Raw genomic sequence first — 12,491 nt, 5'->3', positions numbered from 1 at the left:
GCTAAATCGAATGCTAGAAGATCGACTTCCAGAGCCTCAATCTTCCGATAAGTATAGACGTGTCCTTTAGGGCTCCAGTCGATAGCAATACAGAAACTAAAGTGACCCCAAAGGAACAATGAAGAACATCATCACCAGGGCCCAGTTCTCTGCTGTGCACTTCGGCAGAGCTCCACTGATTTCACTGGAGTTACGCCAGTTTACTCCACCCAAGGATCGGGCCTAGTATGGTTGATTAAGAAACGGAGTGAAATAATAGAATTAGGGGACTTGGGGCTAAATGCCTAGCGCTGCTTTGGAAATATCAACCGGGGCCCGGGTTTATCACTCACACAGGCAGGCCCACTGATAGGAATTTGGGGTTCAGGGCAGAAATCAATGGAACTCGTCTCTCAGCTGGGCCACACACCCCACGCCTGCCCGGAGACACCCCAAGCACCCCCTCGTCAGAGGAATCCTAGTCCAATCCCGCTCCGTCCCCCTCTCCCCTGCCTTCCCTGGGCCCAAACTGCCTGTTCTAGGGAAAGCTGCAGCCGTGTCTCTTGAATGAAAGATGCCTTTGATGTTCCTCATGTAGGTTCCAGGGTCGAGTAACCAGGCCCCAGAACCTGCATGGGGCATATCAAAAGCATTGTTCAATCAAGAAGCGCTTGTCGGCAGAGCTACGGCAGCAGCAACCAGGGCCCCTGGACCTTTTTAAATTTCCGGGCCCCTGGGCTGTTGCCCCCTTTGCCCCCTCTCCCCGTTGGTGGGTCTGCACCCAGGTGTAAGGTAGCAATACCTCCACTGAAGTCACGGTGGCCACATCCGTGCAAAACTAACACAAGTGAGAGGAGAGGCAGGCCCAGAAGGAATTTGTTTGTACTGAATGAAATAACCTAAATGCTCTGCAGCTGTTACGTGTGTTCGGTTTCTGAGGACGTGCGGTTTAATTCCTGCTGTGCGTGTTTATACCACTCTCCTCAGTCTGTTCCTTTTTGGTTATGTTGTTGGGTTTTTTTCTTTTCCAGCGTTCCCTCATGTGCTATAAATCTATCTTGGTAATGAGATCCATTCCGGAGATCCTCCAGAGAACACACAAAAACACATCGCTCGGCATCTCCCGACACCTGGTGGAAGAAAGCAGCTCCTCCACTACCACCGGCTCCTCTTCGGACAATGAGAATTCCTCCTTCCCCAAGAAAAAGCACTTTGGCTCCGCACCAGAACTGCACTTGTCTGTGTTTGATGCGCCTAGTTCTCAAGACCCTCCGACTTCGGCGGCGGGAGAGAAACATCCAAAGGTCTTGGTGCCCCCAGTAAAACCCATGAGACGGAAATATGCTTTAGTGAAAAGGGAGCCGGGTGAGACATCACCGACAGAAGGCGACGTACAAATGGCAGATGCCTTTGCTCGGAAAGCCGAGATCAGCTCAGCACTCAAAGATTTAAGAACAGACCAGTCCCAAGAGAAAGCTGCCGAGCAGCCCTCCTTGGCAAAGGCAGTCTCCTTAGACACATCAGACTTGGCAGCGCAGCAAGAAAAAACAGGCACATTATTCCCTGACAAAGACAAAGTCATAAAGGCTGGAGATGGAACAGAGAAATCTCCTGTGTGTGTCCCCAGGCAGAGTGTCATTAAAAGCACGTTCTACAGCCAAGCATCTGAGGCTCCTCCCCGCGTCCCTGTCTCGCCGGGCAGAGACTACAGAAGGCACCTTGACAGAAAAAGGAGGGCTTTCCGGAAAGCTGGGTATTTAAAGGTACCCCTGAGTGGCCTCCGGGAACCCCTGCTGGAACAGTTTGAATTGAAAGAGGAGGAAGAAGAAGGACTGTCTGGTGATGAAGACTATGGAAAACTCAGAGAAAGCGCGACAGGCCCTCTGACCAAATCAGCTTCCTTTGATACCGCTAGGAAACCGCCACGCCCCACCTTCCAGGTGTCCAACAGAAGCCGTTCCCTGGATGACTACAGACCAAGAGCCACACGTTTAGTGGAAGAAGATGACATTCTGGAAGAAGACTTTGATCTAACTTCACAGGGGAGTTATTCGGGAGTAGTTCCCCAGCACAGCACATCTGTTGACTCTGGCGAGGTTCATCCTGAGGAGCAGTCGATGGAGGAGGACTCGAAGACAGACAGGCAGGATTGTACGGTAGCACAGCAAGCCCCTTCTGCACAGTGTGGTGACAAAGGATGCCCAGGCCTAGCTGCCCAACAACCACAGGAAGCCCCAGAGCCATCCTGCTGGGGTGAAAGTGAGGGGCATTTACATCAAAAGATAAAGCCTTCCATTGACATGGACGTTGAGCCAGCTGCTCTGGAAGGCGAAAGCCTGATTCTAATTGCACAGCAATCGGACACAGCCCCACTGTCAGCGCACACGTGGGAACGTGAGGCACAGCTAAGTGTGAAACCAAAGCCAGAGTTTACACTTCCGCCAAGCGAAAGCTCTGGTTTGACTATTTTCGAATCGGAAGGACCCCCGATATCAGCCCCGCAGAGTGAGAGAGGAGAATGCGTATGTCCACCGCCCAAGCCTTCCATTCACAGTGCTGCAGAGGATGGAAGCCCAGTTATCCTAGACACTCCCCACATTCCCGCCAGCCTGGGTGAACACCCAGTTATTTTAACAGCTCCACAACCAGAAACAGCTCCACTTACAGTCTGCCCAGGTGAAAACCAGGAATGTTTACATCAGAAGCCTTCTGAGGGCTTGGGCACAGACGCCTCTGCTCCGGATCACAAACGTGCAAGGATTCTAACACCGCCACCAGAACATGCCGCAGCGTCAGACGGTGAGGGTGAAAGGCGGGTTTACATTAAGGTGGAGTCGGCTGTTCTTCAGGGTGAAAGCTTATTTATTCTCACAATCCCACAACGAAAAACTGCCCCCTTTCCGGTCTGTGAGAGCGGCAGCCCGGAACAGCCACCTCAAGAGCATTTAGTGTGTGGCGAAGAGAAATCTGAGGACTTAGAGAGCGAAAGCCTAACTATTCTAGAGACACCGCTGGCTTCACTCAGTGAGGATGAAAACCAGCTGGAGTCTTCTGTGTACAACAAAGCACAGTCTGCTGTTCTGGAGGACTTGGTTGAAGAGATGGTTGGTCTGTCTGAGGATCTGAATGTTTTGGCAGAGTCTGCTTCTACTCCAGTGGGACGTGAAAAGCTCTTCTCCCTTCCACAAGAGATGTTCCACACAGCAGCTGGAAAGTCCACTCATTTTGCACCACAGAATAAAAGAGAAGAGGGCATTTACCCAGCTGATGTCACGGAATCAGCTGCACCGTTTCCTGCAGTGGAAGGTGAGTCAAGTATGCTGGCCCTGTCGAGTCTAATCACCAAAGAGGAAAAGGCGGCTTCTCATGCCTGTGAACATCTGGGAGATTTAGTGATCAGAAGCACTAGTTCCAGCACAGCAAGCATTTCCCAGCCTGATCATTCAGGTTTCGGGAAAAGATCTAGTCATGTGTCTGATCACAAAGAACCGGACAAATGCTCTGAAGTTTCCTTAGTGAAAATTAAAGACCTCTCGGAAGAGATGCCCCATGTTGAAAGTCGGACTTCGAAATTTGATATATCCGAGGTAGAGCCTGCGTATTTGAACCTATCAGATCTGTACGATATTGTCTATTTTCCATTTGAATTTATGAACGTCAAGAAGCCCTCACCCAAACCAACCGGTAAAAGATTTATGCCCTTCACTGAAAAGATAAAATTACCTTCTGTGACCAAAGGACATTTGCATCCATATAAAAGACTGTACACTACGGAGGACATTGAATCTCCTTCAGATTATGCACCTGATGCCACGACAGGGGAAACCAGAGAAAACCTTTTGGACATGTCTGAAGATGCAGAGCAGCCCCTTCTGAGGTTGGAAAACAGTTCTGAGCCACGAATGCGGAAAGGTGCTAAGGGCCATGTGACAGCCGAATCCCAGCCAACGTATGGCTTCCGAAAGCACTCAGGTGGTAAGCAGAAAAGCTCTACACACAGCAAAGCAAAACCCTATGGCAGATCACACTCAATGGAGCAGTCAGTAGAGCAGACCCTGAAGAAGAAAGTAAAAGCATCCGTTGCCCATATTTCAAGAATCCTAAAAGGAAAGCCAGCCCCCGAGCCAGAGCAAAAAGAAGGTAAAAATCTCCTACTGCATGTACATGGGCCTAACAGCATCAATAGGCTCAGTTCACCCGTCTCGCTTCGCTTTCCCCTCCACGCTTCTTATATTCATCAGTTTATCCATGTGACTTGTGTGCAATAATCAAGTGCAGATGCAATTCAAAAGCTTTAAGCTGGGTTTAAGCATGAAATAAGCATCAGCCACGCCACTTGCTTAGAGGGGTAATCCTGCATATCCAGATCCCAGTGGCAAAACATACATACGAACATAAGAGCAGCCAGAATGGATCAAACCAAAGATCCATCTAGCCCAGTGTCCTGTCTGCCAACTGTTGCCAATGCCAGATGCCCTAGAGGGAGTGAACAGAACAGGGAATCATAAAGTGACCCTCCTCTGTCATCCATTTCCAGCCGCTGACAAACTGAGGCGAGGGACACCATTCCTACCCATCCTGGCTAATAGCCATTGATGGACTTAACTTCCATGAATGTCTCTAGCTCTTTTTTGAACCCTGTTAAAGTCCAGGTCTTCACAACATCCTCTGGCAAGGAGTTCCACAAACAAATTAGGAGTAGGATCATGCTGTCCTGACTAGTGGAGTTCCCTCCGTCTTCTGCGGCTAAGTGTTTTATTTCAGTATAACATTTGATATTTCTCCTAACCCTGAATATGAAACATGGGGCTTAATTCTGAACTTAACAGACATTGTGGTAAATCTGAATTTACTACACTAAACTCAGTGGAATTAATCCAGATTTATACCCATATCAATGAACCCAGGATCTGGAGAATAGAATCTGTCCATGCTCTCAATTTTCCTGTAGCTAAGTCATGCCATACAATGTGTCTTTCTGCCACTGATTATCTGCCCTACTACAGTTTAATATCCTAGCTTTTTATTAAACTTGCCCTGGCCTTTGGTATGAAAGGGCAATTCATTAAGATGCCCGTAGCATTTTACTGCTAAACTAATGACATGAACCACCGATAATAGACTGTAATGATATGCAGCCGTTACAATGTCATTGATTTAGTAGACTGGCTTCTTCTATTAAATTATTTGAAATAGGCATTGAGAAGCAGAGAAGTGACATAACAGAAAAAGAGTCTCTAAATGGGGCTTCAGGATATTAAAAGTGAAGTTTAAGGGACGACTTGATCGTCTTACTATATGTTTTAGAAATATGTGTCTGTCTGTCCATCCATCTGTGAGTCCATTTGTTCAAGAACTCCTCTTAAATGGTAAGAGCTAGGACCACTAAATTTGGTATGCCACTTCCTCTTCTCCTATCTTAAAGCAAGCTCAGGGTTTGGTTGCGCCAGGATAATGGGGTGTGCCTGGAATAGAATTGTATCTCATAAAATTGAAAGGGTGGGGGTCTGATAGAGTAGAGTTATACTGCAGAATGACCACGGGGGGGCAGCAAGGGGCCAGAGACAGGGACTAGGACTGGGACAGCTATAACCCAGTTGGACCAGCAGGGGGTGGAGAAAGGGACCACTCTCTACCACTTATTTCAGAGAATTTTCTATCTGTGTTTTGAAAGTGGCAAGGTGAGAGAGGGGTACATCCAGGATTTAAATCAGCACAGACATAGGTGTTTCTAGTGCCTCCATTGGACTTCATGAACATTTAGACCTTCAGTCACCCTTCTTGGCTTTTTTAGCTGGTCCTCCAGATTAGCCAGAAGACTCACATTAACTATTTCTGGAGGAAACATTTGCTGTTGCTGCCTGTGGAATAGCTGCTGACAGGAGAAAGAGAGAACCTCCATATCTGTCTATTTATCATTAGCTAATTTGGAGAGCACCCACCTCTACGTGCTAAAATACTTTCCCAGAGCAGTTGAACTGATCACTAGTGCTACGCTTACTAAAGAAAAAGTATGCAGCACATCACTACTATATCTGTGCTACCTTCTGAAGTTCTTGGGTCTTTCTAAGCTGCTTGCTTGTTATATAACATCCCCACGCAGAGTGTGGGCCGGCCCATGGTGAAAAAGACGGAAGGGTTCACAGGACTTCTCTTTGAACTGCCACAACACGGCGTGGTCGCTGGGGCTTAGGAAAGAGAAGGGCAGCATAATTGAGCACAAGCATATGGAACATGTTTAGTTTGTTCCCATCCAAGCTCCTTGGGAGCTAGTCTGATTAAAGACACTCTCTGGTCTCTTGCATGTGGTTCACATTTGGAGTTGTCTTCATCTATCTGCAGTGTGGCTTTTTCTCTCTCTTCCAGCACCTGTTTTTGTAGAAGAACTCGTGGATCAGGATGTTGCCCTAGGGCAGTCTGTGTCTCTGTCCTGCCAAACCTCTGCCCATTTCCCGCTGCACGTTGACTGGTTCCGAGGTGACGTAAACGCTCATTTGAGGATTTGGGGCAATTTAATAATAAGGTTTGAAGTGGGGATGTTAATGGTCAATCAGTTAACCAGATGGGGCTGGAGCATTTAACTTATTTTTTTAACTAGTTAACCAATGAAATGGGATTTTATATCCTTAGTTTGGAGTTACAGCCCAAGAAAGATGATTGAGTATCTAAATTCCAAGGAATGGATAAGGGGAGTAGATTTAGGGGAGTCTTCTCCCTAGAAAAGAAGGGACTTTTAGCCCTCTCAGTAGAATTCAATGATTTATCCCTCCTGCCTTACAGATGGCGTGCTCATTCGCAGCAGCAGTAGGATACTGATCTCAGCCACACTCAAAAACTTTCAGCTTTTAACCATATTGGTGGTTACAGAGGAGGATTTTGGTATTTACACATGTGCAGCCAGCAACGCCCTGGGTACAGCGTCCACCTCATGTGTAATAAGAAAGGCAGGTAAGAGCAGAAAGTAATTCAAGGAAAATGTCTAGTTTGTACATCTCCCACTTCAAGAGTATGTACAGAATAAAACAGACTACATTACAGATTTTCCTCCGCACAAAGGGATCATTCGTTTTATGAAAACCCCCAGTTATAGTTCCAGACAGGAAGCCAAAAAGGAGATGTAGTTTATTCTTTAGCCTTTACTCTCCAATGGTCCAGATGCTTCCAGGTGCCTTGGTTAAAGCTGATGTGCTGACCATCACGTAAAAACCTTGGTTGAGATGGCTGAAACTGGAAGACTTTGAAACACAGAGGCTGGAAGTACAAATGCCATTTCTTTTAGCAAGTAGCATCATTGTCTACATATATTTTAGAGCATTTGTTTGTTTATTTGATCAAGAACTTCTCCTAAACGGTAAGAACTAGCACCACCAAATTTGGAAGACAGCTTCCTCCCATCATAACGGAAAGCAAGATCAGTGTTTGGTTGTGCCAGGACAATGGGATGTGCTTGGAATGGGACTGCTTCTCATAAAACAAACCAGAAAAGAGACAGAATCGCCAAATCAAGTACAGCTGCTCCCCAAATTACGACCACCTCTACTTACGACCATCCACACTTATGACCAAAGCGATCATAAATGCGGATCCGAGTTACGAACAGCGATCCGTGCTTATGAACAGCGCAATCACCATGTAACTCTATGGGAGCTGAGTTACGAACACTTCGAGTTACGGACCAAGTATTGGTCCGTAACTTGTTCGTAACTTGGGGAGTGGCTGTACAGTCCTCAAAATTGGCATAACTGAGTGAATTTTAAAAGACACTGAACCAAGATGAGCCAGAAAAATAGGATGAACCTAGAATAGGATTGCTTCTCAATAAACCTGACAGAAAAGAGATAAAACAGAGAAATTCAGAGTAGTGCTCTATTTTGGCACAGCTAACTCAATGCTTAAGTTGTAAAAATTAGAAGACAATATTATTGGAAACCAAATTGACTAAGGCTTTTCTCATTAAAACATAGCATATAAGAGTTTATAGGAATGGGGGGGGGAAAGAATACACTTTATGGAATTCCCATTTTAAAAAAATTTACAAAAAAAATTAAACACATTTTAACAATCCCTTTTTTAAGAAATCCAAAATAAAAATTAACTTCATAAAATAACACTGTTTTTGAAAAATACAATCATTTAAATAAAGCGTGAACATTTTCCTTTTATTTACCAAAAAAATAAACCTCCATTGAGTTAAGGACTCGAGCAACGCTGAGTAAATCTGCTAGTAAAAACTAAAGCAAGTGCTGTTCAGAAGAAGAATAAATGTGATGTCTAGCAAACTGGTGTTCTCAAAAACTAGCTCAGATTTGCAAATCTTTTGAAAGTCCTGGGTTCCTCAAGCCTGATTCAGTTTTAGAAAACAACCATAACATGTTTTTACCTACAGAAGAATTTGCCTGGAATTTACACCAACCATGCATCTGACCTATTGTATTTTTATAGACATTTTTCTCTCTTTCCTACTGCTGTTCTTTATGCAGAGTTTCTCTGTGTTTGTTTCCACAGTGCTTGCTGCAGATTCAATTGAATTCTCTCAGCTCCTTTTATTCAGTCTTTCCTAAGTAGAATGCAAACTCAATAACACTCTAATTTGAGCCAAACTTTCAAGGCTTTGATAGGCTTGAAGTGAAGCAAACAGAGTCTGCCATTCCAAAATGATCAGCTATTGGGAATGGAAGATCTGTAACTATAAAATTGCTCATCTGTTAGAGGGAGAGGGGTCTAGGCCTTCATGTCTATCTATTAGCTCTGACCGCTTTAATTTTGTGTGTCTTCCTGACAGACATTCTTGCTAGCCCTCCAGTCCCTGATATTGTGGAGGTGTATGAGGATGGCGCGCAAGTGGTCTGGAAACCCATGGAATCTAACACCGCAGTTACTTATGCTGTACAGTGCAAGTGTGAAGGTAAAGCAGAAGTAGATAGTCTCCATTTTTCATTAATATTATCATTAGAACTTATTACTACTAGTACTGTAATGCCTTGGAGCCATAGCCCTGGATCAAGGCCTCATTGCGCCGGGCGCTGTACAAACGATAAAAGGACAGTCCATATGCCAATGAACTTACAGTTTCTCATTAGAATCCTATTGATGGAACTTCTGAGTTTACAAGATTGTTTACAAGACAATTTTCTTGATTCAAAGATAGTTATATTTTTAGTCATATATTGTTTGGGCTGCCTGATTCATTCGGGGCCTGATCCAAAGCCCACCGAAGTCACTGAGAATTCTTCAATGTACTTCAGCTGGCCTTTTATAAGAATCTATAGAGCCTCACCTCTCTGTTGAGTTCCTATTATTAGTAATATTTATTATTAATAATAATAAATATTAATCTTTTAGCAACTACAGATCATAACCACGTTGGGCCTAGAATCTCCAGAGATGGAGATTCTACAAACTCCCTAGGCAATTTATTCCCGTGTTTAACCACCCTGACAGGTAGGAAGTTTTTCCTAATGCCCAACCTAAACCTCCCTTGCTGCAATTTAAGCCCATTGCTTCTTGTTCCATCCTCAGAGGCCAAGGAGAACAATTTTTCCCCCTCCTCTCTGTGGCACCCTTTTAGGTACTTGTCCTGCTCTCATGTCCCCTTCTGTCTTCTCTTTTCCAAACTATACAAGTCCAGTTCTCTCAGTCTTCCCTCAGAGCTCATGTTTTCTAGGCCTTTAATCATTCTTGTCGCTGTTCTCTGGACCTTGTCCAATTTCTCCACATCTTTTTTGAAATGTGGTGCCCAGAATTGGACACAATTCTCCAAATGAGCCTTACATGAACTAAAACTACAAACACATTCACAGCCACCCCCGGAAATGAGCCTGGCAGAGCTCTGATATAAAATACCTGGCTTCAGAAGTGAAAATAGGAGACATGACAAGGCACTGTGAGGTTATCCTTCATGTCGGTGGAGCTGCATCATTTCAATACGGCACCAATGCTCTGTACTCCCAGAACACCCGAATTGATGGACGAATTGGTTCTAACCTGTGTGTCTCTGTCCTTGGCTAAGGTGGTGAGTGGACGACTCTTGTTACTGACATAGCTGACTGCTGCTACTATGCCAACAATCTCTCCAGGGGTTTGGTGTACTCCTTCCGAACGGCCTGCATCAGTAAAGCTGGAATGGGACCTTACAGCAGCGCATCTGCCAGAGTAAAGATTGGTGAAAAAGACCCAACAGGTGAACCCCTTCTTTGGGCATGCACGCTAGAGGGTGTGGAGCATAATTCTGGAGGCACATCAGACCTCTGATGTGTTGTAGAGCAGGGAGGACAAGAATTTGGAAAGTGGTTAAGAGCTGCACTCTTCCATGTTAATGGAGGAGGTGCAGGGTCTGGGATGGAGGCTGAATGCCGAAGGGAGCTTCCAGTAAGGAACTGGGGTTCAGGAGAGGCTGTGGAGTCTGGGAGGGAGTTTGGGTGCAAAAGGGAGCTCAGGGTAGAAGACTGGAGTACACGAGGGGGTGCAGGGGTTTGAGCTGTGACATGGGGGCAGGGAATTAGGGTATAGGATCTGGGAGGCGATATGGGGGCACGAGGGGGCAGAGTATTTGGGTTATGTGGGATGGGGGGCAGAGGCAGGCTCTAGCTCAGAGATTTACCTGCTTGACTCCTGGCCAGCAGCCTTCTCAAGCAGACCGCCTGCCTGCCTCACCCCCGCACTGGCTGAAGGGGCCAGGTGGTTTTTGGTCAGCTACAAGCCTGAGGGGAGGGAGGAAGGGTGCTTCACAAGCTGCCTGTTGACAACGGGCAGCTCCCATTGGTTGGAAACTGGCCAATAGGATTGTGCTGGGGCGGGGACATCTCATGAGGCCTCTCCTCCCTCTCCTGGGCTCACAGCTGTTCAAACAAAGCCATGCAGCAACCGTTTTTCTCAGCAGCATGTGGGGGGCAAGCAGGGAGTCTGACTAAGGTTCCCCACTGCATCTGTGGGCTGGATCTGGTGGCTTGGCGGGTCTGCAGAAGGTATTTTGCCCAGGCCTGCTGTAGAGTTTTAAATCCCTGGGTGCTGTTGGTCACAGAAGTGTGGCCGTGTTGGTCTGTAACTTTTAAAGCAATAAGCAGTCCTGTGGCACCTTAGGGTATGTCTACACTACCCCGCTAGTTCGAACTAGCGGGGTAATGTAGGCATACCGCACTTGCAAATGAAGCCCGGGATTTGAATTTCCCGGGCTTCATTTGCATAAGCCGGTCGCCGCCATTTTTAAATCCCGGCTGGTTCGAACCCCATGCCGCGCGGCTACACGCGACACGAACTAGGTAGTTCGAACTAGGCTTCCTAGTTCGAACTACCGTTACTCCTCGTGGAATGAGGAGTAACGGTAGTTCGAACTAGGAAGCCTAGTTCGAACTACCTAGTTCGTGCCACGTGTAGCCGCGCGGCACGGGGTTCGAACCAGCCGGGATTTAAAAATGGCGGCGACTGGCTTATGCAAATGAAGCCCGGGAAATTCAAATCCCGGGCTTCATTTGCAAGTGCGGTATGCCTACATTACCCTCCAAGTTCGAACTAGGAGGGTAGTGTAGACATACCCTTAGAGACTAATACAAATATTTAGGATCATGAGTTCTCATGGGTAAAACCCACTTAATCAGATGAGTCGGCGTAGAAATAACAGAAACCAAGAGATATATAACAGCAAAAGTACCGCCCCTGCCTTTCATGTTAATATTTTCACATCAAGAGCTATGAATGGGACACAGCCAGCCCACTTAATTAGCCTCATTAACATGGGTCCTACAATTGACAGGGACTTCTTTTGTCCCCGAGGGATGACAAAGCAAAGACTTGGGCTGAGCCCAGTGTTGTTTTCCCGTATTCATCCACGTCTCTTCCTCTCTAGTGTCTCAATCTGCAGTGCAGACGTTCCCAGCTGCTGCAGAAGAGGAGAGTGAACTAATGGCACCAGCCGAGCCGTTTCCGACCCAGCAAACCTACGCTTTCCAGACCGAGATTAAAAGGTATAAAGGACAGAAACCCAGTTACCCACTCACCCATGCAGGGGGAATGCTGCACATCACTTCAGCGTGGACCTGGAAACTCGAAAATGTCACTTTTATAAACCTACCAGCCACCTTCACTTACCTGTCCATTTACCGCTCGGCTTTAATTTAAAAAAAAAACGCTAGCTCAGGGTACCAGGCATTGCCTGGCTGCCTGCCTCTCGTGTGACTCGATTTTAGCAAGGCTAAGAGAACCCTGAGCCAGACCCTGCTCAAAGGGACACGTGGAGAGTCCTCACCGGTCCATAGACACACTCAGCAATAACTCATTCCACTTCCCTGGAGATTGCTGTCGAGCATGTGAGGTTCATAGCAAGAAAGGGATCTAGGGGTCACAGTGGGTCACAAGCTAAATATGAGTCAAAAGTGGGACAGTGCTGCCAAAAAAGCAAACATGATTCTGGGAGGCATTAGTGTTGTGAGCAAGACACGAGAAGTCATTCTTCCACTCTACTCTGCGCTGGTTAGGCCTCAGCTGGAGTATTGTGACCAGTTCTGGGCACCACATTT

The 12,491-nt window shown here is 46.4% G+C and overlaps 1 protein-coding gene across 37 annotated transcripts in view; it reads left to right on the top strand.

Annotated features, from left to right (window-relative positions):
* The window catches only part of OBSCN (obscurin, cytoskeletal calmodulin and titin-interacting RhoGEF), a 316,457-nt gene that overhangs the window by 291,680 nt on the left and 12,286 nt on the right, over positions 1–12,491 (top strand). For all 37 annotated transcript variants that reach the window (XM_075922913.1, XM_075922903.1, XM_075922914.1 and 34 more), the window contains 6 exons: positions 1,011–4,119; positions 6,346–6,456; positions 6,760–6,927; positions 8,762–8,884; positions 9,989–10,159; positions 11,822–11,939. In XM_075922913.1, the coding sequence (XP_075779028.1) occupies positions 1,011–4,119; positions 6,346–6,456; positions 6,760–6,927; positions 8,762–8,884; positions 9,989–10,159; positions 11,822–11,939 (3,800 nt within the window). The remainder of the gene's footprint in view (positions 1–1,010; positions 4,120–6,345; positions 6,457–6,759; positions 6,928–8,761; positions 8,885–9,988; positions 10,160–11,821; positions 11,940–12,491) is intronic.

Source organism: Pelodiscus sinensis, chromosome 2, assembly GCF_049634645.1.
Source record: "Pelodiscus sinensis isolate JC-2024 chromosome 2, ASM4963464v1, whole genome shotgun sequence".
In the NCBI taxonomy this organism is placed as follows: Eukaryota; Metazoa; Chordata; order Testudines; family Trionychidae; genus Pelodiscus; species Pelodiscus sinensis.
Note: the sequence above shows the minus strand (reverse complement) of the source record. Positions and strands in the feature narration are given on the sequence as shown.